The 27,302-nt window shown below is 40.8% G+C and overlaps 2 protein-coding genes across 2 annotated transcripts; one reads left to right on the top strand and one right to left on the bottom strand.

Annotated features, from left to right (window-relative positions):
- Positions 1-355: 355 nt before the first annotated feature.
- cyfip1 (cytoplasmic FMR1 interacting protein 1) lies at positions 356-27,294 on the top strand. Its single transcript, XM_062394825.1, has 31 exons — positions 356-610; positions 6,166-6,286; positions 6,997-7,086; positions 7,482-7,559; positions 7,877-7,978; positions 8,058-8,239; positions 9,006-9,102; positions 9,427-9,555; positions 9,682-9,786; positions 11,080-11,171; positions 11,552-11,669; positions 12,140-12,262; positions 12,410-12,535; positions 12,663-12,829; positions 13,362-13,509; positions 14,252-14,405; positions 14,506-14,662; positions 15,414-15,510; positions 16,450-16,526; positions 17,304-17,412; positions 17,491-17,610; positions 17,819-18,018; positions 18,937-19,024; positions 23,583-23,726; positions 23,927-24,017; positions 24,579-24,709; positions 24,798-24,870; positions 25,528-25,622; positions 25,731-25,969; positions 26,056-26,203; positions 26,661-27,294. The coding sequence occupies exons 2-31, from the start codon at positions 6,170-6,172 to the stop codon at positions 26,823-26,825; spliced, it is 3,762 nt and encodes a 1,253-aa protein (XP_062250809.1). The 5' UTR covers positions 356-610; positions 6,166-6,169; the 3' UTR covers positions 26,826-27,294.
- Positions 19,346-21,876, bottom strand: LOC133960325 (fibronectin type III domain-containing protein 9). Its single transcript, XM_062394828.1, has 2 exons — positions 21,709-21,876; positions 19,346-20,241 (listed from the first exon to the last, which is right to left on the bottom strand). Exon 2 carries the CDS (start codon positions 20,156-20,158, stop codon positions 19,523-19,525), a length of 636 nt encoding a protein of 211 aa, XP_062250812.1. The 5' UTR covers positions 20,159-20,241; positions 21,709-21,876; the 3' UTR covers positions 19,346-19,522.
- Positions 27,295-27,302: the final 8 nt, after the last annotated feature.

Genomic DNA, 27,302 nt, shown 5'->3' with positions numbered 1-27,302 from the left:
ACACAAACAATAAAAAGTTGAATTTCATTACATTACATTTCATTTAGCTTATGCTTTTATCCAAAGCGACTTACAATAGGTGCATTCCACAATGCGAGTACAAACCCAGAACAACACGAATCTAGAAAGTCCAATTTCTTCACAAAGTAAGTGCCATTTAAGTGCTCCTAAATATTTAGTTTAAACATTGTATGGCACTAATCAGCTTCCATACCCGCGGGCAGGTTCTTCCTGTACATTCCTCCGTCCCGGCCTGTGGTCCCCGCCCATGGCCCCTGCAGCCTGTGGTCCCAGCCTGTGGTCCCTGCTGCCTGTGGTCCGAGCCCTAGCGGAGCAGAGCAGCACCGCAGCTCCGAGCCCAGCTTCCTGTTGAGTTTCCCTGTATGAGGGACAGGAACTCCCTGCTCGACTTGTCTCCCCCGCCCATGATAATAACAGCGACCGAGGAAAAGATTCCTCTGGCCGACGACTGGAATAAAAGCTCGGACAGAGGAGCTGAGAACCCCGGCCTGCGCGGTGGCCAGAGAGGGATCGAGCCCCCGGCTGCATGTGTCTGTAGTCCGCCGTGAGAGCGCAGAAGTTTTCCCTGCTAACCAGCGACTGACTGCGGGTGAGTGGGGAAGAGTCATCTCGAAGTTGGTTTCGTGGAGTGAACTTCCAGCGAAGTCAGCCGAGCAGCCACAGAAAAGAGAGTAGTTTCGCTAACTCTGAGCTGAGCTGGTTCCAGGTTAAAAATCAGACTCCCGGTCCGGCTGGAGGCGCGCGGGTCGAATTAGCTCAGAGGTTAAACAGCTTGTTGCGGTTCAAAGCCATTTTCCTGGCTCGCAGGCCCGAGCTGTGACTAATCTCAGGCCCCGGCACGGAGCACGGAGCACGGCCATTACTTCCCTTGCATGTCGGGGCAGCGTATACAGGACGAGTCCACCGCAGCGGGTCTCTGGGCGGTGGTCCATTCGCTTTGAACTTTGTTTGGGGAGAGTTTTGTATTTACCTGTGACTTGGTAAGTGGCGAGTTGTGTCCCCAGGTGGGAAAGAGCCACACAACTTACCATATTATGTTTTATACCTGATACAATGTTAACTTGACTGTCTGTAAGTGTTGACTATTTAAAGCAGTATTAGTGTGTTCTTGTGGACATGGCGGTTCTTCCCTCTGGTTGTTACTGTAGCTGGACATTTGTTCCGCTGGGCTCCCCACCCTCCAGATGATGCGTTTAGGGCCCGGCCACTCTCTGTAAATAACAAAACACTCGAGTATTTCTGCTTTCTACTTTTCTCGTCTTGTCATATCACCAGTGCAGCGCCGGTTTGCAATGTGCTGCTCGCTTGTCCTGGAGCCACTCCAGAATTATTTCTTGACATAAGTGTCTCCTCAAACAATACTACTATATACTGTCACTGTCTATTGTTTGTGTGCTGGACGTTGTGTGCAGAGCTGTTTATAAACAGTATATTGTGCAGAGTGAAGTTAGACAACCTTGGGTTCATCTTATCTGGTTTATCTGCAGTGAAGAGTTAATACTCATGGGTTCATAACATGATACATAATTGGCGTTAGTACTGTACATGTGTGTGGCTTAAAAGTTTGAATGATTAACTCAACTGGTTGTTTTACTCATACCTGGCATGTTGGGTATTTCAGGTCTGTTTGGCATCAACACAATACTCACGCCTAAGTTCACGATTTTTCTCTGTCAGGTCAATATGTTGAAATACAAATAATCAGGTTGCTCATATATTATTGTCTGTAGCCTGCCAGTTGCTGAAGGCTGCTGGATGAAGACTTGTTCAACTCAGTGGAAAGACTGACTATCAGGCGACCGCTATTACTTTTTTTTATTTCAAAGTTTATATTTTAAGAAAACTTTTATTCATTCTATTTAATTTACCTTTTATTTATTGTTTAAAAGTACCTTTAGTGGAATACATTTCTTAATCTGTCAGTTTGTGTGCAGTTGACAGGGGCTATACAATAATAGGGCACATTTTTATTTATTTTCTCTATTGGCTGCCCGGCACTCATTGAGTTAATGTTAATATTTACGAATTAACACTTGAAATAAAACTTGGTAAGCTCTAAGTGTATTTGACTGTGTTGTATTTGAAGGTATGATTCAACTGTTTTCCATGGTCCAGTATTTATTAAATAACCAAAAGATATCGCAACAAATCGTAATATCGAATCACAATACTGACAGAATCGCAATACATATGGAATCGCCACCTAAGTAGCATGATCGTATCGGGAGGTCCCTGCTGATTCCCGTCCCTACTGTTGGCACACTGCCTGACCCTCACCGCCTGCTACAAAGCACTGGACGCCTGTTTATTCAAATTTTCATTCATATCTCTTGTCCAATTGCAACACTACACTTCCCTGGACCACTAAGATTGCATGTGCCTCAGTATGAAGCTGATGAGATGAATTTTATTGTGGGATAAACGTTCCACATACAGACAGAAAGATAGCCATTGGGGAATTAGTAGATTTGATACAGGGCAACTTCTTATTTGAATATGCAACAGAAACAATTATAAACGTGTGGATTAAGAAGTTGACCTTTGTACCTTTTTCCTCTGCAGCCTCTTTGCTTTGCCTTTGATTATCTATAATCTTTGTTATGAAGGAAGGAGGGGGATGTGCATGAAGCTGCTGTGGGTAACAACTGTCCGGTGCTGATAAGCTAATTGAGAAGATCACATCTAGAGTGATAAACAGTATGCAGCATAGTGTTTACAGTACAACAACAGCGAAGCCAGTGAAACTGAATGATGTCTTTCATTTCCCTATTGATCATTTTTTTTCTCAGTCTCTTGTTAAACCTTATATTTCTACATTTTGTTTGCAGTATTGAACAAAAGTTAAACTTGAGTGGGGTTTGCAGTTGGATGTTCCCTTTTTAAATATCTGTGAAAAAGAAAACAAGTTATTTATAAACTTCATTGTGTCTCAATCAGCTCAAACCAGTGAAGTGCATTGAATTAGCAGTAAAACTAAGACATCAAGAGATGCATGCACTGATAAGTGGCAACGATTTTCACACCTCAGCATGCGACTTCCTTCAGGGTGGCACCGTGGATGCAGCTGGATAATGAAGTGACATCGAGTGACTGTTATTGTTTCTGTCTTGTGTTTCTGTTTATCATCACCTAGGAAACGTCTTAAAAACTGACTTGCGAGGAGTATAATGTATATTTCCTCCCCATCTTCAGTGAAGAAACAGTTTAGAAAAGTGTCAATCGGCTCGTATTGGTGTCAAAGTGTCAAATGCTTTGGAATTTCATCTGTTGTGCGTTTCAAAGTGATAGTTCATACCTACCCACAGATTGCTGTTTCCCCTTTTTTTTTTTTTTAAGTAGTCTTGCACAATTGCTGTTTCAATGCAGTATCTACCTTAAAGCAAACAACCAAAAATAATCACTCACTCCTTGGTTTTTCCTTCCACATCTACAGTTTTAGTTTTATCTGAAGCTACATACAGATATATGTCTGTTACAGTGGACATTGAAAGGAATTTTATTTTTTGACAAACTCAAGTACACAAGCAGTCATGTTGTTTGAAAGTCATTTAAAATTGATAATTAACCCTGTTGATTTTATAAAGTGGAAGTAATTACATTTATGGGGTTTAATCCAGTTAAAGTCTGTGTTTTGGTCACAGCTTGCACTGGTACTTTCACTGTGGCTCATCTATTACTTATAGTGAAGAATCTATCCATTAGTAGTAGCTATCTAATTCTCAATTTTTCTATCTATTTCTGGATCACATGATGTTTAATGTTTTGTCTTAGGAATTTCTATATGCACTTTGTATGATGTTAAAAAAGGGCTTAAGAGAACCTTCACTAGTATAATCACTGTTGCGTGGCAGTGCCTTGCCCTCTGCCTGGCACATCAACTTTACCTACTTGAGGCTGGTTTTAAGCTCCTTACTGTGTAATTACAGATCGAGTCCTGCTAACACATGGTGTGCAACTTCAGCATTGGGTGTAATGGCCAACAGCCGGACACTCAAAATGAGGGGCAAGGCTTTGTTTGGCTCTTCGAACAGCAGACTTCTTTACCGTCAGGAGTCTAAACAGGAACCGTGCTCTAAAAGAAATACTTCAAGGTTCCTTTTTTTGTGATAATGGACATGGTTTCAGTACAGAGTTGAAGTTGACACTTCCTGAAACTTTGTCAAACTTACTAATTCACTCTATTTTCAAAGAGGGGTAGATAATGAGGGAATTTTCATTCTTGGGTGAACAATCCATTTGTGATCAGATCTCTGAGGATGGAGATTAATACCAGGCCGGAAATGGGCCTGTGATGCTGCTTATTTGACTGTGTCTTTCAGTTTGATGAGCTTAATCTCTTGGGGGGGGGGGGGGGGGGGGGGGCTAAATTATTAGACATGCTCTGATACTTGCTCTTCATGGCTGTTCATCTCTAACTTACTTCTCTGTGTTTTTTGCAACTAACTGCACCTACTGTATTTGACCCGATGTACAGTGGAGTGACTCTGGTTTTTGTAATGTGTACATACTTGTGCAGCATTAAAAACGTTCACCTATTCCATCACTTACAGTGAAGTGTATTCAAGAACTAACACATTGAGTTTTGTGGGCTCTGGGTGGCCGCACATGTCCGATGACACATTAGATTAAAGAATCAGTCCCTGTGTGGTGTCAAGTTCATCGGGCTGCAGCACTCAAACAAAGCAAACTAAAACTTAAAAGAAATAATAATGTGACACATTATGATATTTATCAATATCAACCAATATGTAAATCTTTGTCTGATTATAATTTTTGCCTATATCATTCAGGCCTGCAGGGAAGATTCCCAACATGCCTATAGAGCTTTAAAATTATTATTGTGCCCTGGAGAGGTCAAAATTAATGAATGAAATCATCTCTTTGGCCTTTGCAGAGACTTTATTTATGTGATATAATTAATGATTTGAGACGTTTTAAATGTTCAGGTTCATTTTTGTTCCTGCATCATTTTCATGTTCAAAAACATCAGCTGCCACATGGTAATAGGATGCCTCTTACAGTGGGGACTGTGCACATTTGTAGAAATCACTGTAGCACGCATGCTTGAGCTTGCATCAGACGCTGGTTCTCTGTATGCCTTGCATAATGCCATACTGCAAAATGAATCAAAACATATTTAGATGAAGAACATCTAATGGTATAGGGAGAAATAGTTTGCATGTATAGATACATGTTTCTGTCCAACATCTCTACTGTTGGACAGAAACATCTAAACATATTTAAATTTTAACCAAAGTAAAATGCTGAATATACCGTAAGCTCTTTCTCAATTGACACCCCAAACAAAAGAGACTCAATTGCTGCTGAATGTATATAATAGCCATTAAAGCCAAAATGCTCTATAATACATTGGCCCATGTCTTCCTCGTGCCACATACTGTGCTTCCATCTGCAGAGGAGGAAGTCAGTGACCTCGTCTGACCCTGACCCTGTGCATGCAGTGACTGTGACCACGCTTTTGTGTTGGCAGTCGGTCGCTGGGGATGTTTGACCCTCTGTCAATTCTCATTTCAATAGATTTTTTTGATTGTTCCGTGTCAGTGACGTCTGAAAATCGGCAGTCAGCAGCAGCAGCATGAGAATGCAAACCATAGCACTTACTGGTACATTGCTAATCTATTGTCATCACACTGATTTTCTATAATTCTCCATCAGGGATTTCAACAAAGACCAAACAACTCGACTCCACTCATACTTTGAAATGCCGCATCAAATATTTTAAAATAGTCTGTTGAACGCAAAAATATCTGTCTGGCATTATCCCGCCAGCTCACTTTGTCCCGAGCGGTACAGTGACGTCCCAACCTCAGCCCTGACCTTGTTGATCTAGGGTATTTGGACAGGAAGCTCTGTGTGGCCTCATAACACAACACAATACCTTGTTTAAAGGTTTTATTCAATGATAAAGGTGCTGTCTGCAGTTGTATCAGGTTACTACTGGTGATGTACAACATTTAACTCAGGACTCTGCTGCTGGTGTCTCAGGTTGTCAACCCAATGCATAACCTAAAAAATCACGTTATTATTTAGACATTGACTGAGCATTATGCTGTCTTGCTTCATAGCTGCTAGAGTCTGGATCCTTCATTCTAAGTAAAACATGATTCTTTTTGTCTTTTACAGGAGCATGGCATCCACTGTGACTTTAGAAGATGCTCTGTCCAACGTGGACCTGTTGGAAGAGCTGCCGCTCCCTGACCAGCAGCCATGCATCGAGCCCCTCCCCTCATCCATCATGTATCAGGTCAGTGCCAACAGCAGCGCAATGCTAATGTCCGACCACTCATCATCCCTGCAATTTTTTCATGATAATGTTAGTTGTTTGTTCTCACTTACCTCCGACGTAAAGGTTTCTCACATTAGTTTATTACTAGTGTTTTTTTGACCTTGTGTTAATTGGATGTATCTCTTGTGGAAACAAACATATATATATATATATTTACTGAAGTTACAGGGAATAGGAGAAAATACATGAATCAACGAGCAAACCTTTATAAAGTAAACTCCGTAGCCAATTCTTCAGATTTAACCCTGCAGTTCATGTCTGAAAACGGCTCATCTGTCAAAAATTTAGAAACGTCAGCGTTTCTTCCAGAATAAGAATCTTATCAATAGGAGGCTGTTACACAAATCTCAACAAGGAAAGCTTATGAATGCACAAATCTGAGTACCCTTGTTAGTTAGGTAACACTTACAGATACATTTACATGAAAAAAGGGTTAGGGTTAATAAATGCAGAAATATTACATTATTTTTGGTCAGGTGAAATATTTGTGTAAGCTGCTCAAGTAAATCAAAATTACAAATCCAACGACAAATCAAATAATTTGGCATTTTTTACTTCTCACATACATATGAAGCGCTATAGCTATGACGTGATGTGTTTTGCCTCTTACATAGCTGAAGTTTGATCCTGTGTAATTTCTTTGGTCATTATTTCCCATCTCCCCACAGCCAAACTTTAACACCAACTTTGAGGATCGAAATGCCTTCGTCACCGGCATCGCCAGATACATCGAGCAAGCCACTGTCCACTCCAACATGGTATGTGAAATTACTCCTCAGTGCGTCATCACTCTCACCTCAGTAATGACTCTGGGAAAATATATTCCCCACAATGAGGTCAAGGATCGTTTGGAACAAGATCGGGTAGAAGAGGCGCGCCTGTCCCAGCAGAGTCTTTGGTATTGTCTGTCGGGCAGCTCACAGAATCCAGGGCTTTGTGTCTAATTAGTGAGCGACTAATTGCTCGGGGCTGGAATCAGACAGCACTTTGTGTGAAGGCAGGATGGCACTTTGCTCCACTCACTGTATACTACTGACTTGATTTAGTCCTTATGTGGTGTTTGTGTGTTTATCTTTTTACTGTAGACTGTAACATGTGAGCCAGTTTTGAACAGATTGGTCTTATTCATTTATTTGTTTTTGTTTTGAAATAGAATGAGATGCTGGAGGAGGGGCAGGGGTACGCCATCATGCTCTACACCTGGAGAAGCTGCTCACGTGCAATACCACAGGTGACCACTGTGCTTCCGGGAACACTGTGCTCCCATGACTTCTATTTAAAAGGCTGCAATGATTAGCCAGTTAAATAATTAGAGGTTTCCATATTAGAAAATATGCTGTCACCTCTCCAATGTGAGATTTTTGTAATCAGTATTTTGAATTTCCTGCCATGTTGCAGACAACACAATCATTAGGAGATTCATATGCAGATTAATTGATGATGCAACAAATGTTATTTTCAACCCTAATCTTGATATCTCTGGATTAAAAGATATGTGATGTTTCCTTTGTGCTCCTCCCTTCATATTTTTCTCTTTTTCTCTTCTAGGTTAAATGCAATGAGCAGCCCAACAGAGTGGAGATCTATGAGAAGACAGTGGAGGTGCTGGAGCCTGAAGTCACCAAGCTAATGAATTTCATGTACTTCCAGGTAAATATATATTCATGTATGGGTAAAGAGTCTCCTTGACAGTCTCTTCAAAGCCTAATCTCCTCCTTGTCTCCTTCAGCGCACCGCCATTGACCGTTTTTGCGGGGAGGTCCGTCGTCTCTGTCACACTGAGCGCAGAAAGGACTTTGTTTCTGAGGCGTACCTGATGACCCTCGGAAAGTTCATCAACATGTTCGCTGTGCTGGACGAGCTCAAGAACATGAAATGCAGCGTCAAGAACGACCACTCTGCCTACAAACGGTAATGAGAGTTGGAGCACATGCTGCTCGTGTTCACACTGTGGTGCCATGACAGCCACTAGACGGCAGCATCAGCCACCAACACTGAAAAAACGTCCTGTGTCAGACCTGTGTTTTTTGAACCAGGGAGACCACTGCCCCTGACACAGGAGACTCAGTGTTCCATGCTCACTATGTGAATGCTAGAAAACGACTGATAGTTTGATACAATACAATTTTTTAAAAGATTTTATTGATGACTTTTAAACATTTACACAACCCTGTGTATATCAAGGATTTACTAACTCCCTGTGAGCCTGCACGCCATCTTAGATCAGCTGATAGTCTTCTGGTAGGGCCCAGAGGCCGATTGGTGACTAAAGGCTGACATGCTTTTGCAGTACGAGCCCCAAACCCTGGAATGACTCATCAGCTAAGATCAGAAATGCTGCATCTGTTACTTTTTTTTAAAATCCCTTCTTAAAAGTGCAAATCTCTGAAATCTGAATCTATTTATTATTTTAACGTGTGAAGCACTTTGTTTAGAAAATTGCTTACTCTTCGTTTCTTCCTTATTCCTCTTTTTCCCCTCTTATTATTATTCTGTGGTTTACTTCAACGCTTTAAAAAACACTTTCCATTCTGGGGTTGTAAAAATGAACTGAATGAAGCCGGGAGCAACAACTTGATCACCATTTTTTAAGCCTTTACCTGTATGTATTTGTAAGTTAACATCTGTTTGATTTGATTCTGATTATTAAAACACAATGTTTCTTGTCTCTACCTAGAGCGGCCCAGTTCCTCAGAAAGATGTCTGAGCCCTCGTCCATTCAGGAGTCACAGAATTTGTCCATGTTCCTGGCAAACCACAACAAAATCACTCAGGTTTGTTGGACATGCATCAGACTGTTTAAACTCTTAAGATGAAATGGTTTCAACATGGAAGCACCTCTCAACAACTATGTCATTGCTGCTTTCAGTCGGGAAACACCTGCAAAAAAAGACACCAGTAATTTTTTATTCTTAACCTATAATCTATTCCTGGATTTAAATGGGTATTTGATTAAAAAATAAGATTTTAAATTTAGGCAAGGATAGTCCTAAAAGGCTAAGGTAAAAAACAGACAGTTACTCTAAGTGTTAACAGTTGAAAACATGACTAATAGCATTATGATTTAATAATCAGTCGATCTCTGTGATGTCGTTCAGTCTTTGCAGCAGCAGCTGGAGGTGATAAATGGATATGACGAGCTGCTGGCAGACATCGTCAACCTGTGCATCGATTACTACGAGAACAAGATGTACCTCACTCCCAGTGAGAAACACATGCTGCTCAAAGTAAGTGAAGCCCTTCACCAGCTACTGGTGAATTACTACTTCAGCTCATTCTAAACAATTTACTGGAGCATTGTCCACAGTAATGTACATCCTTTACAACATGTAATCAACACTCCACTTCCCCAGGTAATGGGCTTTGGTCTGTACCTCATGGACGGAAACAGCAGCAGCATCTACAAACTCGATGCCAAGAAGAGACTTAACCTCAGCAAGATTGACAAGTTTTTCAAGGTACAAAGGTGTAGACATATGTCACATATATATATATATATATATATATATATATATATATATATATATATATATATATATATATATATGTATGTATATAAAAACAATAACATTAGTCAACTTGTACTGCAATTCACTGTACTGTGTGATGGAATTTTGTGGACACTGGTGAAAGTAGAACTCAGGAAGCAGCTGATGTCTTATGCAGAAGAGTTGAATGTAGAGTTGATGCATCAAGGAGAGCAGAAGGTGGAACAATATGCAAACGCTAACAGAGTAAAAAGAGCAATTGTCTACCCCAGGTCTGAAGATGTCTCCCACAACATCCCCATATATCTTCCTCTACTTGCATCACCCATTCTAACAGCACATCATCCATGAAAGGCTAGAATTGCTTTCACTCTGTATGTTACATGTAGGTGTTCGCATACTACTGGATAGTTAAGCCTAAAGTATGCATTCCTAAATCACTTTGTGTCCTTACGTCTTTCCACTGGTGAAATACGCAAAAAAGTTAAAGTCGCTGAGAGTTGAAGTTGGTGCCTCTCTGTCTGGAGCATCTGAGTTAGATATGAAAGTCACTACAATGTACTGTTGTTTGGCCCTTTATCTATAACCTGACCTTGGGTACTGCTAAGAGAGAGAGAAGGGAGTGTGTGTGGATATGATGTGTAATATACAATATGCGTAATATAAAGTTGCATATACAGTAATGTGTAAGGATGGTCAAACATTCTTCAACATACTGCAAAACATTTAAATTCAATTTCCAAATTTTCCTTAAACATTTTGAATTTGTTTTTTATTCACATCATTTTTTTCAAAGCAGTACAAAAGAAGGCAAAGTGCAGCTTGGAAAAGAACCCCCCAAAAAAGAGGGGAACAAAACAGAAAACTAGAATAGCTATAGCTAAAATAAGTATACACCCCACCACCCTTAAAAAATCCACTCAAATGTAGTGGGTTCTTCCCTGACCCTAACCCCACCCTTCTACCAAGTTTAAATTAAATAGTTTCTGTAGTTTTTGCGCAACTCTGCTAAAAGGCAAACAGATATGAAAACACAACCTTCTTGGTGGAGGTAAAAATATCCAAATATCCAAATATCCATGTGTCTGAACTACAATAACATTTGGTCACTTTGTAAAGTCATTTCCACGTAATGATTCTACCTTGATTGTTATTGCTGCCTACATTAAATGAATCTCGAGCGATGCCACGATGTACCCAGTATGTGGTGTTGGAGAAGTGAAGAGATGCTTCATGTAAATCTGTGTGTTTTGGTGTTCACAGCAACTCCAGGTGGTCCCTCTTTTTGGTGACATGCAGATTGAGTTGTCGCGGTACATCAAGACCAGTGCTCACTTTGAAGATAACAAATCCAGGTGAGATGAAAACAAGCTTCTCTGCCAGCTCGGCCCTAGTCTCTTTGATTTTATTTTTTTAATCAAAGTACATTTTCTGACAATCATTATAAATAGACAATTTTCAGCCTTATCTGTTATTGTATTGTTTCCTGTTCACAAAGGACACGTTGTAGTTGAGTGATTTTTTTTTTTTTTTTCAGCTTTGTGAATTGTACATGCCTGTACCTGCTTGGCTGTCTAATCTTTGTCTAGCAACTAATGTGTTCTTTGGCTATGTCATTACATCAGGGCTTAAGTACATTTAATTTTTCTCCACCTCAGCATCGGTGTGTACTAGCTTTATTAACAAAAATACATGTATTCCTTACTGGGTTTCCCTCCTTCCTCGTATCCCCCAGGTGGACTTGCACATCTATATCCAGCAGTCCCCAATACAACATCTGTGAGCAGATGCTTCAGATCCGCGACGATCACATGCGCTTCATCTCGGAGCTGGCTCGATACAGCAACAGTGAGGTTAGTGCCACATTCCAATGAGTTTAAATTGGCGTGGATCAGGACATGGCATACTTGCACAGTATTTTACCGTTACCTCAGACATTAGCCAACTAAATAAAGAAACATATAGTACATCAGCCAACTGGCAGCTTTCAGCTCCTTATGTGAGGGATGTGTGAATTCCCAGCTGTGATGTAACAAGCTTTAAGCAGATGCCCCGACGGATTTTCAGAGGTCACAATTCACTGTGGTTCAGATGGAAGTTTAACCAACTGACTTTTGGATCAGAATGGCAGATGCAATCACTGAGGACAGAAATGTTGAGAATGAGGAAAGCAATTTCAATGATCACATCCTGAATGGAGAAGTTTTACTGCTGGGTTTTTATGCTCTGTAATAATTTCCCCTGATCTATCAGGATTTAAAAAAGTGTGCCTACACTGTTAATTTCAGGGTGTGACAAAGTGTGTTGCTTTTTGTCCACATAGGTGGTGACGGGATCAGGGCGTCAGGAAGCCCAAAAGACTGATGCTGAGTACAGGAAGCTGTTTGACCTGGCCCTGCAGGGACTGCAGCTGCTCTCTCAGTGGAGCGCTCATGTCATGGAAGTGGTAAGAAAGCAAAGATTCTAATCATTTTATATATAACTTTTACATATATACACTAGACTTAAAGTAAAATAAGGTATTGAGAATGTTTACCAATCCCAGCATCTTGACATTTAATTCATCTGTTTCTTTTTGTATCTTTGCCGACAGTACTCCTGGAAACTGGTTCATCCAACAGACAAGTACTCCAACAAGGAGTGCCCTGACAATGCAGAGGAGTATGAAAGAGCCACCAGATACAACTACACCAGCGAGGAGAAGTTTGCCCTTGTAGAGGTCAGTTGTGACCTCATCACATGAAGCACACAAACTCTATGGTTTATCAGCTGATACCAGTCTAAATCACTGATTCTCTAAATCACTGATTCTCTAAATCACTGATTCAATGTTGGGCTTTTGACAGGTAATGGCTATGATAAAGGGACTGCAGGTGTTGATGGGACGCATGGAGAGTGTGTTCAATCACGCCATCCGTCACACCATCTATTCAGCCCTGCAGGATTTTGCTCAAGTCACCCTGCGTGACCCACTGCGTCAGGCCATCAAGAAGAAGAAAAATGTTGTTCAGAGGTAAAGGTCAAACTACAATTAACTTCGCAGCTGTCTAACAACACTTTATTATTGTGTTAATCATATCACCCAGAAAAGGATAAAAAAAAGTTTGTCATGATGCTGCAACAAAACAAAATGTATTCATTGTGTCTGGTTTTCCAGGCTTTGGGATGTGTTAAAGGTCATATTTTTATAATAACAGTGTTAGTGGTTGTTCATAGTGTTGAACCCACAGATAATTATCCCCTCACTATTTGGCTTCTCTCAACTCTATGGAGCTTTATAGCATCTTTAACACATTACTTTGATTTTCCAACCTTTACAGTTTTTGTTCCATCCCACCACTGTTAATATATTTTTATCCTGTTGCAGGTTGCTGTTCTCACAATAACACCCTGTTCTTTCCAGCTGCTTCTTTACAATCCTCTGTACTGTATAACAAATGAATCTCCAGTGAACTTGCTTCATATTCATAATTGCAGCTATGCCAGTGTGTGTTAACAGGGACTTTCAAGCCAGCGATTAACTAGAAATTGTCCCTTGACCACAGCGTACTCCAGGCCATCCGGAAGACGATCTGTGACTGGGAAATCGGCCGGGAGCCTCACAACGATCCTGCCCTCCGTGGAGAAAAAGACCCCAAGGGAGGCTTTGACATAAAGGTTCCCCGCCGTGCTGTGGGGCCCTCCAGCACCCAGGTCTAAGCTCCACACTCTGCTGATTAACCCACCTCCCTTTCACCTCTCCTTTTGTAATCATTTCCCATACTCCAAGGTCTTATAAACTGCGACCCTGGCTGCTGCCAGTCATCAATAATGAGGATTATGAAGCTCGCAATGCCGATGTGTCATTAGATATTAATAAGGGACATAATATGAGCGCATCTTTCATAAACCTGCCTGTTGCATTTGCTGTATTGTTCTCTCTGCTCATTATGTCTGAATGACTATAATATAACTTTACCTTCCAACCTTCTACTTCAGATTCATCACAGCGCTGAATAGCAGTCATCTATGCAATTGTGTTACATATCACAAATATGATCATTATTTAGAAGCATCCCACATGTTGCATAAACCATACAGATTTATCAGCTTAGAGATTAATTCCAACGACTAATCTTTTTTCCAGTTCCAGTTTGACTGTAAAGCCCTAAACAATCACCTTCTGTGTTTGTCTGCCCGACTCAGCAGATTTTCACTCGTTTGAGTTGTAACAAGAGAGATTATAAAGTCTACGAAAATGTTCCCCACTGAGGTGAACTCGAAAATAACTTTCAGTGATTATCAAAAGAAAATTGCACTGCAGCTTCTCTGCTGAATATGTAAGATGATCCCTGTAAGATTATATTCTATGAAATGTCTGTGAGATAAGACTGTCTGAAGGGGAGGTAATTGGTAAAATCCACTAACAGTGTTGTCTTAAATTAAATACATGTAGCTCTATATGGTGAGGACCATGCTGGAGTCTCTCATTGCTGACAAAAGTGGATCTAAGAAGACTCTGCGCAGCAGTCTCGAAGGCCCAACCATCCTGGACATGGAGAGGTTTCACCGCGAGTCCTTCTTTTACACCCACCTGCTGAACTTCAGTGGTACGAAGAAACAGCGGTTTGATCCTGTAGATCCTTTAAATGCTGAATAAGTGCCATTAAATGGAGCCACTATAATGAAACCTATTTCTCTACCATGCAGAGACCTTGCAGCAGTGCTGCGACGTCTCCCAGCTGTGGTTCAGGGAGTTCTTCCTGGAGCTCACCATGGGTCGCAGGATCCAGTTCCCCATCGAGATGTCCATGCCCTGGATCCTCACTGACCACATCCTGGAGACCAAGGAAGCTTCTATGATGGAGTAAATTATGATTTTTTTTTTCTGTATCAAACATAATTGTGGGGGAATATTCCTTTTTAAACACTTTTCTTTAGTTTCAGCCTTTTGCAATAGTCCAAAACCTGAAAAAGACTTTGACTCTCTAACTAACTTTCTGTGAGATTATTGGTGCTGTTACTGGCCAGAGGCATTCAGCAACTCAACTATGAACTATGAATATCTATTTTAAAACTTCAGGGAAACACAGCAGGATTATGCTTTTATGAGGCAGGTTTTACATAAGCCATTAAGCACATCATCTGGCTTGAACCGTAAATGCTGTAATTCTTCATGTTCATCCAAAATTGTCCAAAAAGTGTGTATCAACCATATATATATTTAATATGGACAGTTATCATTTTAATATTGGTGGACAACTTGTGCTCGTACAAATAACTCACTTACTCAACTCTTTTATGTGTTAGTGTGTGTGTGTTTCGTGTTTGTGGTGTTCGTGCGTGTTCGTGTGAGCGAGAGCAGGATGGCAGTGCATTAATGCTCTGCACAGTGAAAGAAAATACGATTTTAACCATTTGAACTACTGATGAAAACAGAACATCTGTATCAATCACAAACTAGATAAATTAGTCTGTGGTGTTACATTTTCAGCACTCTATGAATCACTGTGTAGGCATCACACTCAGCTTTCCTTATTTTTTTGGGGATCTTTTGTTCCCTCGTTATTCACAAGTAAGACACTGAACCTTTCCTTTCTTTCTCTCATCTGCTGCAGATATGTGCTGTATCCCCTGGATTTGTACAACGACAGTGCACACTACGCCCTGACCAAATTCAAGAAGCAGTTCCTCTACGATGAAATAGAAGCTGAGGTAATAGACAAAAAGATGTAGCAGCAGGCTATAACAGTCAGTTATGTCCTTCTCTACGTCCTCTGATAAACTACAGCAGTGGTCTCTAACTGGGTCAACCCTCAATCACCAGATCATTTAGATAATCTGGTTATTTCTATGTCACCATATCGGAGTCATACAGAAATGCAGAGATATGTCTGTCATGGCAACAACATTCATAGAATCATTTCCTCTTAAAGGAAAATTTTCTTCAAAGTAGAAGCACAATGGTTTGTTTCTTGCTGTAATGCTTTCAATAAAACTGAATTGCAGAGCTTTTATTTTGTAAAGGTGTAACTTGTGTCTGAAGATTGTGTCGGTTGCTTAACAGACCTCTAATATAGCCGACATGTAATGTATGACAAAATAACACTAGTTGAGTAAAGCATCAAAAATTGGCACCACAAATATAGTTTCATTTTATGGAAATAATTGGGTAAAAAATCTTCATTGCAGATATACCAGGTAGAATGAACACAAAGTTTTCTACCTTCACTCTGCACAACAAAATGTTTATAAAACATTCTACACACAACGTCCAGCACCAAAACAATACAATTGATAGTATATTGTATATGTAGAACTGTTTGAGGAGGACTCACTAATGACAATCGTTCTGAAGAAGCTGCAGAACTTTGACACAGGACATGAGAACCGAACTTTTTAAACTGACACGTTTAGAACTGGCTCTGTACTTTGTATGTAGAGTAACACTGTCTTATGACATTAAGTTTTTTTCTAAATCACTTTGAATGACTATTCCTACAGGCCGGATGAATTTTGAGTAAGAAGTGAAATGGTGTCTAAAAAAGCAACATTTCCAAATTGAGAAAATGTTTTGTGGTTTAATTTCTGTCCATCACAGACTGAAGCATGTTTTCAAAAATCCAACTAAATGTGAACCTCTGTGTTTTTCAGGTGAACTTGTGCTTTGATCAGTTTGTCTACAAACTGGCTGATCAGATATTTGGCTACTACAAGATTCTAGCAGGAAGGTGGGTGAATCATTTGCATGTACTTTTGTCTTTTTCCCTCCTTTTCATTGGGTTCCAAGTTACCGGAGGATCCTTTGTGACTCAATTATATGAACACATTGTATTTATGATATTTTTAGATTATATAGGTAGTTCTTTGTGTTAAGGTAGAAAAAATTCAGAACCCAATCTGGTGTGTTGCTGACCTGAAGGCTTCCGGCTACAGTACACAGACCTCCCACCAATTAAATTAGACTGTAACTCCGAGCGTCTTTCACAAGTGAGCACAGTTAGCTTAGGGTAATAGATAGGTTGTTAAAAAAATTAAATAAACAGATAAAACTCATGGATAAATATTCAAATTAATTGCTGATATTTATTAAAAGAACCAAAATGGTAAATATTTACCCAACAGTAATACAACTTAGAAATAATAAGCTAAATTTAATGGATATTTAATATAAATGGATAATGTTAGTTTTAATTAATGAACTAAACAATATGATAAAAGTAACAAATCAATTATTGAAAGGTTCAATTATAGGAAATCAATTTTAACAATTTTCACTATTGTGTTTTTAATCAATAATCACTTTAAAATCAGTTGAAACATATTTTGAGCAGGATGGGCGATGTCAATAAAGTGTTCTCTATCTCCTCTGGTCGGGATGTTGGTGTGAGATGGGAACCATGGATGTAATGCGCTTGTTTCTGAGGGGAAAACAAAAAATGCAGATTTGCACTTTAATTAAAACACCCTTCATACAGTTAACTTCACGTTTCCTTTTAATCCCCCAGTCTTCTCCTTGACAAACGTTTGCGAACTGACTGCAAGAACCAGGGGGCCAATATACCCTGGCCTTCCTCCAACCGCTACGAGACTCTGCTGAAGCAGCGCCACGTCCAGGTAGAAACTCAACACATCTCCTGCCTCGTTTATTGTTTAGTGGTTGTTGTGCCTTTACTAACTAGTTGTGAACCTCAGCTTTTAGGCCGCTCCATAGATCTGAACAGGCTCATCACTCAGAGGATCTCGGCTGCTCTTTCAAAGTCTATCGAACTGGCCATCAATCGCTTTGAGAGTGAGGACCTCACCTCGATCATGGTATGTTGATTTTTAATCTCTACGACTAAATAACGTTCTCTTTTTATTTTAGTGTTTGCTCCTGTTATTTGCTTCTTCATCTATGTGTTTAGAGGAGCACGTGTCATTTTCAAGATCTGCCGTTTGTCCTTGTCCTGATTAGAGAGAAAGAACCTGAGAGTTGGCGTGCTGATATAAAGCATTATTTCTGTGTATTTTTTGGTTAAAGGAACTGGAAGGTCTTCTGGATATCAACCGCCTTACGCACAAGCTCCTCAGCAAGTTTTTGACTCTGGACAGCCTGGACGCCATGTTCCGCGAGGCCAACCACAACGTGTCGGCCCCCTACGGCAGGATTACACTGCATGTCTTCTGGGAACTCAACTATGATTTCTTGCCCAACTATTGCTACAATGGCTCGACCAACAGGTGCGTTAGTTTGGGTCATTATTAAAGTCACTAATTTAGCCAGTATGTTTTGCAGTTTGAGTGCACTAGTGGTACACAACTTCACTTATTCACTATATGCATTACCAAACAAAGCATTGTTTATTATAGTTTCCTGCTGACACGATGCAGTCGTAATTAATGTTCATGTGATAGTTCCATCAATCATAAATTATATAATACACAGTGGCATTCTAAATGAAAATAAACATGAAATAAAGAGCAATGAAATGTTCAAATCACAAACCTAGATTAAAATATATAAATGTAGATTCATGAATGTGACTAGTCATTTCAGCTCCAGAGAACTTGGATCATTAATGAACTGTCATATGTTTTTATGGTGGTCAACAAATGTTTGCCCAGGGCTCCCAGAGCAGTTTCATCTGACCACAGTAGTAACAATGTAACAAACTAATAGTAATACTGGCTTTAATAGTCAGTACCCCTTGCCTGACATCTTGTTCTGTCTCTGTCTGTAACTCTGATCTCACTAATGGGCCTGCAACAAACCTCAGAGCTTAGGTTTTCCCACAGTGAGCGATTTTTGATGAACCAGTCTATTTGATGAACTGTATCCTCTCTGTGGTACCCTGCTGGGAAAAAAGCACTTCTCTGATTGTTCTCTGTTGTGCTGTATGGACTGCACACAGAGAACATCCTGTGATGTGTGGATGACAAAGATTCATACTCCGCAGTGGTCTTATGAAATAAGCAGTAACAGCTTCCTCACATGTAGTTTGATTATAAACACACATTGTTTGGGTTTAATGAGCTACACATGTCTGATGTTCAGTTTATTCATATTTTCTCAGATGATAAAGCTGTGTGTATAACATAGTGAACATATCGCTGCAGGTTAATTTTAGATAAAACATAATAACGTCTCTCTGTGTCCAGGTTTGTGCGCACCATCCTGCCCTTCTCTCAAGAATTCCAGAGAGACAAGCCTCCCAACGCTCAGCCTCAGTATCTGTACGGGTCAAAGGTCAGTAGTCATCCCCCACTGAGAAAGCACTATCCTTCGTTTTCTGTTCTTGGATTTCACAAGCAGAAGGTTATTTTTTTTATTTTTTTTGCCGTGATTTTGACTTCTTTTGAGTCCATATGTTGGAATCAAACACTCGGTAAGATATTTCTCTACAATACAAGTGGACAAATATAATAATTGGGGATCAGCGTAAAAAATAAAGATGTCTGGGAACATAAATCGAAATGTAAATTACAAAAAGCCTGAGATTTAGAAGTCCTTTATAAGAGAAGCATTCAGAGTTACACATTTTGATCAATAACTATTTAATGTGTTTGCACAAAATCTTTAATTTAAAAGTTTGAAGTGGTGCGGTAATATTGTCTTTTAATTCGGTTCCCTTCAAAATATTTTTATTTCTGCTAAACCCAAATAAGATTTTGTCAGTGGATTAGAATACTCAGTGACAAGTCAGTGCGGGCAGAACAATGCTGTGCTGACCTCAATCCAGTTGATTCACACTGGCTCACTGCCAGACAGCTTAGCGAGTGTCCTCAGCTCGTGGTCTTGGGTAATTATGTGGCCAGTGGGCTGTGCTAAGAGGAGGGGGGGCGGCAAGGTGGTAGAATGTTTAGTGGCGTCCATGCTGCTTCGGGGAGTGTAGAGGCGTCCAGATCCAGACATGTCTTGGAGGGTTGAGTTGCTCACCACTGGGCTGCCGTCAGAGGCCTGGCTCTGGAGGGAGCAGATGGTGTGAAGACATCCCCACAACAGGATGCTGGCGATGACCAGCAGGAAAATGCAGCAGGTCAGCCAGACGCCCATGGCGAGTTCCCAGCCCGCTCTTTCATGACCTTCGCCCCTCACACTCAGAGTGCTGAACACCTGGCATTGGTCCGGCACCGGATTGGCGGCCTGACATGTCACGCATAAGAAGTAGGCGCTCTGGGGAAGGAGGTTGCCCAGGTAGGTGCTGCTCTGACTGACGGGGATACGTTCCTCATGCATGAAACTCTTGCGCTTGTAGCCCATGAGCAGGCTGTTCCAGTTGGGGTCGTACATGACGCTGTAGAAGGTGTCCAGGCAGCTGGGGGACGACGGCCAGCTCACACTCGCTGAGGTGGCGGTGATGTTGTAGACTGTTATCCCCATGTGGAGGCGCCGCTGAGTTAAGATGATATGGGTGAAGCGTTTCCTCAGCTGTTACAGTCGTATGCTCAAAATAAAAATCCAAACTGGGAGAGAGAGATGATAAAAACACAGTAAAACAGGCGCACGAAGAAATACAGTTGATATAAAGATTTTTGGCATGGCCATTTCTACATTTGTTTGTTTTCTTTCCACCTTGAACCTCATAGCTAGCCTGATAGATGGATAGATATATGGATTGATAGATAGATGGATCGATAGACAGATAGATAGATGGATGGCTAGATGGATGGATAGATTGCCATTTGCATAGGTACAAGACAATTAGGCTACATTGGAATTCTTGTGCGCAGCTTTCATAAGAAAAACAGGCAAATTAAAAGTGCAGCAATGAACTATTAATGAAAACACAAACTAAAAAATAAAATATTTATAAATATGAAGAATAAATACACAAAATATAAGATATTCAGTTGCATGACTCATTGCACAAAAAGACAATGAATACATTGTAATATTGCACCAAAGAGTAAAAGGGGTTGAGTTAGTCCGAGTATTAAGCCTCTATGACTGTAGGTTTGTTTGTAGTTATTGCAGTCTGTGTTTGATCACTTGGATTGCTGCACCTGTTCTGTCATAATTGAAAAAATCTCAGGATCCCTCCCACATTGCGCAGTGTTGAAGATAATTTAGAAAATTAACATCCACCAGTCTCACTCACTCCAACCTAAACATGCTGCAAGGAAGAAAAAAACTGTATCGGAGGATAATAAGCATTGGGAAAAGGATTATCTGGGACAAAGTTCAGCGTAGAGAGGGAGGTGAGCTTATGTACAGATGTTCAGCAAATTACACAACGCACAATGTTTTAGGAGGAGGCTCATCTGTGCTGCTACAGAACAGGTGATGATCTGCAGACATCGAGCGGTTTAAACTCCCCACTGGTCAGATTTGAAGCTCCAACCTTTGAAGCTTTGGTTTCAGCTTTAATTTGAGCATTATTTGTTATATCTATTGAAACGTAGCTTTCTCCATCATATATATTTCAACATATGACAGGCCTGGGACAGATGTCAGGTAAAATAAAGTTTCATGTTGTGGAAATGGAAACAAAGCCGAAGCATGATTCATTGAAAAGCCCAGATTACATCATCAGTGTTGAATTTATGTTATCAAATGCAATGTTTACTTGGCCTCTTACCATTTAAACTAGTGCAGAGTGGGTACTTATTGGAAAGAAGACGTATACATTTTTTTGCTCTCTAATCCTTATTTTTCAAAGGTCTTTTCTCACTAAGCCATAATTAACAATATGAATTTTATGAACATTAACAATTCCAGAAAACATATTCTCAGAAGAATAGTTTGCTTAGATTCAGTTTTAAATTAAAACAAATGTTCAATCTTTTTTCAATTTGAGCAAGTTTTTTTCTTTTTCTGGTGCATGAGCTGTAACCGATAGCAACAAAGCCTACTTGTCCACATGGCCAGGATCCTCGCCAAGCGAATCACTGCTGCTCATTCAATCAAACATGAGAGGAGAAAGGACTTACCGGGTAAACGGCTCCGGCACGTGTTGGACATGGATGTGCAGTTTCCGAGCTGCTGCTTCAGACTGTCCTGTGCTCCTGCCGTCTGCTCATATAAGCATCTACACTGTATCACTGTCTGCGCATCAACAGCTGTGACGCCGAGCTGCTGCCGTGTAGCTCTTCAGCCTCAAGAGGGGACCAGAGATATTGTGTGTGCGTGTAACAGTGCCGCTGGATTAGAGCACCAGCCTCAGCCGACAGGGGAGAGAGGAAGCTGATTCCTCTTGAAGTGGTACATGTACATCGTTTTTTACAATGTTGCAAATTTGCTTATTTTGATATGTTTTGTTCCCTTTTTTTTCTCCGTACTTGTTAACCAAGTAGTATTGTTGATAAATAAATCATTAATTTCCATGGCGTCTTGTTGGGACTATATCGTGGCGTGTTCTTGAGGGTGGAGTGGGGGAGAGGGCTGAAATGCTCCTCAGTAGGTCGATCCATCTGTCCGACTGTGTAGTCCAGAACTATGTGTCTCAACTGCTGGCCAGTTTGTCATAAAATGTTCTGTGAATAACGCTGCTGCACATCCCCTGAAACTGAGAATTCCACAAAGCACATATTTCTACATCTGCAGAAATATCTAATCGAGGTGATGTTTATCCTTTGCACTGTTAACACTCACACAACCTTTTAATCCAGTGCCGATAAAATCTCACATAAGATGTCTCATAATCGACAAGGCAGATTCATGCCTGTAAGAGGATTAAAACAATTTTAGCACAGCTAGCAGGGTGGCTCAATGATAGCAATGGCTGTTAGAAATTTGTTTTCTTCTGGTGTGCTACGTTCAATGTCGCAAACATGTCGTAAAACTGGGTTAGTTAACAGTAGAAATCAGCATGCTGTTAGACTGGAGACCGTTAGAATTCATGGATGACGTGTCAAAGAGTTGCAGAAGTTACTGATCAGTGTTGAGCTGGAGCTGATAAATAACTGATTACCTCTGAGTCATTGGACCCACAACCACCTCACAAAACAGGCTTTTCTAAATCAAGAACTAATGAACTGATTGTGAATAAAAAAAATATAAAAAAACAGATGTTAAATTGGGTATAAAATGTTATCATTTTATCATTTATGATTGTCAAAGATCAGCTTACCTGTGACATCACATTGTTCTGACTTACTCAACACCATAACTGAGGACCTGGAGAGGTTGTAGAGGGAACATATTCCCTGTAGCTTGACTGGTGAACAACAATGTCTATCCATTAGGTACACGATGTGCTTGAGACATTCATGGTCCTAGATAAATCCTGGTGACTAAAATGATCTCCTGAGGTCTGCTGTTGCCCGACCATGAGGTTAGATACTTCACTGTGTCCCCTGTTTTGGTTTATGACTAAATACATCTAACTGATTAACTAATGTTAATCATGACTGGATGAAGAACATTGACTGGATGAAAACATGACAGGATGAAGAACGTTCTGTATTGCATCGCTGGATTTCATATACACCACACTGTGCACTGAAGTCCCTAGGGGGCAACTAACAGATTACACCATTAGGCCTTAAGGCTTTTTTTCCTTTTTCTTTTTTAAACTAGTGAACAGCTCTGCTATGTATGTATCTCAGTGATGTGTTTAAGTGTTCAAGCTACTGGATGATCTAAATTTCCCACGGGATTAATAAAGTATCCGTCTATCAACACTCTCGCACACACAACTCTAATTTACTTCAAGTCCTAATTTGTTAATGAGGACAAACCTAGGAAGTGGTGTTCATGGGTTTATCAGTATTCATCCTCCTCTACAATACAACTTTGTTTTAAGTGTCAGACCTCTGAGCTCAAAATGTGTTCTTGTTGTCTTTGCTTCCCTCTGAACTCGTAGACCTTGAACCTGGCGTACAGCAGCGTGTACAACTCGTACAGGAACTTTGTGGGTCCCCCGCACATCAAGGCCATGTGTCGACTGCTGGGCTACCAGGGCATCGCCGTGGTGATGGAGGAGCTGCTGAAGGTTGTCAAAAGTCTGGTGAGTAAGACATTGAGTTTGTAGGAGACAATATGTCACTGCTGAAGCTTGCTGCTGTACCAGGTGAAACAAGGCTGCTGTCTTTGTTAGCGGTCAAGGTGACTGATGTGTTATCAACAGTAAAAGAAGATGGGTTGTCTGTTCTCAAGTATTTCCTTTAAAGATATGCTGCGGGTTAATAATGTTCCTTTTTGGTACAGCTCCAGGGAACCATAATGCAGTATGTGAAGACCCTGATGGAAGTGATGCCCAAGATCTGCAGACTTCCACGTCACGAGTATGGCTCCCCAGGTAGGTGAACATTTTACATGTGCTTATTGGTCGGCCATGAGCTTTTCATGGTCTATTCAGGAGGGCATTACGTCTGGGCCACAGTGGCTGAGACACACATCACAGGTGCATCTCCTTTTTGTGAGCTGCACTGCTCTTTTAGAGTTGGGCTCTCACCTGTTTCGTCAACATGCCGCGTGCACTTCACAGCAGAAATGTCCTGCTATTGCTGTATGACAGGAAAGAAGGGAGCTGTGCAGCTACACACCATGAGCTGTTATACTTTCATGAGTACATCTGCTTTAATAATAAAACGCAGCATCAAATCGTCATGAAATAATAGAACAAGGAGCTGAGCTTTTTTTCTCTTGTTGTAGTTTTTCCGTGCAGTTGGAACATCACACCTCGTTTAAGAGTCCTATGTGCTTAAGTTCTGTGAGGAAATGAGCTGACCTTCATGCCGGCAGTTCAAATGGCTGGCAGTGTGTGCTTATAAATCAGCAGGGTGTACCTACTGCTGTGATGGATGGTTGCTGCTGTGTGGTGGATGTGTAATAATGTGATAATTGCTTTTCCTGTCAGGTATCCTGGAATTCTTTCACCACCAGCTGAAGGACATCGTGGAGTACGCTGAGCTCAAGACGGTTTGTTTCCAGAACCTGAGGGAAGTTGGCAATGCCCTCCTGTTCTGTCTGCTGAGCGAGCAGAGTCTGGTATGGATCACACTATGATCAGAAAAATTCCAAACTTAATATGCAAGCTGTGGTGATTTCACTTTAATCAATTCTTCTTCTCCTCCAGTCACAAGAAGAAGTTTGTGATTTGCTGCATGCTGCACCCTTCCAAAACATTCTTCCCCGAGTCCACGTCAAAGGTAAATACAAGAAAGAAAACACCATTTAAAGTAAAACGCACTTACTTTTGTTTTAGAGTGAGGCTTGTTTTACTGAACACCTCACTCTACTGAAATAATTGTAAATTATGAGTAGAGAAGAGTGAAGACCCTTCTCCCCTCCACGCAGCTGCTAGACTGTAACTATGTAAACAAATGCACCGGTCAGGCAAACATTAAAACTATTTGAATGTTGTGGCTCACTCTTGTAGCGTAGTTTTGAGGAAACAGGACTTTAACGGGACTTTCAGTGCATCCACATGTTCCTCAGAAGGTCCTATTTTTTAAGTGTTTGTGGAAAAAACATGGACAACAGGTTATATTTATGTGATTAGAGCATTTAAACAGAACCTTGACTCACTTTCCAATATTTGCATAGTGCTGAAGCGCAAAGAAAAAAGATCAGGTGTGACAGGAAAAACTATGCTGTGAGGTGCTGGATGGACATGCAGTTTGTAACATTTAACAAGTTCACATTAAAAACTATTAATTGGTTTATAAGTGATGATGTCAGCAACTTGAGACGGCTTTGACGTCAACTTTTCTAGTCGTAAAAACAAAACATGAACGTACTGGATAAGAATATATATTATATGTTCATTGGATGTATAACCGGATTGTCTTTTCCTCACTGTGTAGAGGGGGAACGCTTGGATGCAAAGATGAAGCGTTTGGAAGCCAAATACACAGCTCTGCATTTGGTTCCTCTGATCGAGCGCCTCGGCACCCCACAGGTACCGTCCGTCTGACAAAGAGCAGGACCCGATCTCTGGAATGTGTCGACACTCAGTCATGTTAAGAGTGAATCCTCCAACAGGTCTCCTGTTTCTCTTCTCTTTCAGCAAATAGCCATTGCTCGTGAGGGCGACCTTTTGACCAAAGAGAGGCTGTGCTGTGGTTTGTCCATGTTCGAAGTCATCCTCACGCGTGTGCGAGGCTTCCTGGAAGACGCCATCTGGCGTGGACCGCTGCCCGGCAACGGCGTAATGCACGTGGACGAGTGTGTAGAGTTCCACCGTCTCTGGAGTGCGATGCAGTTTGTCTACTGCATCCCTGTGGGTGCCCACGAGTTCACAGTGGAGTGAGTGCATCAGGGCGCACGTATGTACCGCCAAATGGGATTCAAAGCAGCGCAGTTTAACTAACGGCAACATTCCTGTTTTCCAGGCAGTGCTTTGGAGACGGCCTCCACTGGGCCGGCTGCATGATCATCGCCCTGCTGGGACAGCAGAGACGCTTTGACATCCTGGACTTCAGCTACCACCTCCTGAAGGTCCAGAAACATGACGGCAAGGATGAGGTTATCAAGAGTGTGGTGAGTTAGAAACATGAGGAATAGAAATACTGTCCTGTTCAGTAACTACTCTGAAATGCCCCCTTCACACCTTGCATGCTTCATATGGGCCACCATGGTTGTCAGTAATCTCGTATTCATTATTTTATTTATTTGATCTTAAAAACAGTGACAGCTAACTTTAAATTGTGTAGAGCGTCCTGTTCTTATGCAAAGCTAACTAGTTGTTGGTTGTAGCTTCAAATTAAGCAAACTGCACATGAAATGTGTTGTCTTATTTACTCCTGGCAAGAAAGCGAAGTTTATAAAATGTTGAAATATTCCATAAAAGCCCAAACAATACTGAGTCTCATGTAATATGAGCAAAACTTTCTATCCCACGCTTTTAAAAAAATGATTCATACAAAAAGAATAGGGAAGTGTTTTTCTTTAAATCACAAGATACTCAGTGTGTCCCTATTTTTCATTTTACTTTCAGCCACTTAAGAAAATGGTCGAAAGAATCCGCAAATTCCAGATGCTCAACAATGAGATATTTGCCATCCTGAACAAGTACATGAAGTCTGGAGATGGAGAGAACATGCCGGTTGAGCACGTTCGATGCTTCCAGCCTCCGATACACCAGTCACTTGCCAGCAGCTGAGGTGTGGATACTGTGGAGCAGCGTGAGGTTCCATACACTGCCAGCATCTACAATAATTCCTCCACATTTACTTATGGTCTTTATTAGCAAAGAACCATCAGATGTAAGGAAGTGGGGCCACTTTTTTTGTATTCACTTGTGCCTTAAATGATAGATATCTCCCCTTTTATGAATGAGCTATTCTTTTTTTATACTTGCATAAAGCTATAGATGAGGGAAGGGAAATTAGTTTTATCAGATAAATATTTAAGAGTTTGCAGTGGTGGAATATTAAGGGTGAACAGTAACCTATTTTAAGTGGGGGGTGAAAGTAAACTTGTATTTTCTATACTGTTGAACATGCATGCTAAACAGCTTAAAGGAAATTGAAAAGTAACAAAGCTCATACTCATGTTAAGCAATTATTCTTTGTGCTTTGTGTTCCAAATGTTTTAAATCCTTTTAATTCAATAAATATGAAACAAATCAATTGGTTCA

Source organism: Platichthys flesus, chromosome 9 (genome assembly GCF_949316205.1).
Source record: "Platichthys flesus chromosome 9, fPlaFle2.1, whole genome shotgun sequence".
NCBI lineage: Eukaryota > Metazoa > Chordata > Actinopteri > Pleuronectiformes > Pleuronectidae > Platichthys > Platichthys flesus.
This window is presented reverse-complemented; position numbering and strand designations above follow the sequence as displayed.

Bases quoted from the DNA above. Each gene is read 5' to 3' on its own strand.
- cyfip1 (XM_062394825.1), top strand. From the start codon at position 6,170: ATGGCATCCACTGTGACTTTAGAAGATGCTCTGTCCAACGTGGACCTG. The intron at 19,025-23,582 runs GTCAGTAGTCAT...CTGAACTCGTAG, and splicing joins AGTATCTGTACGGGTCAAAG to ACCTTGAACCTGGCGTACAG. The intron at 24,018-24,578 runs GTAGGTGAACAT...TTTTCCTGTCAG, and splicing joins TCACGAGTATGGCTCCCCAG to GTATCCTGGAATTCTTTCAC.
- LOC133960325 (XM_062394828.1), bottom strand. From the start codon at position 20,158: ATGGGGATAACAGTCTACAACATCACCGCCACCTCAGCGAGTGTGAGC.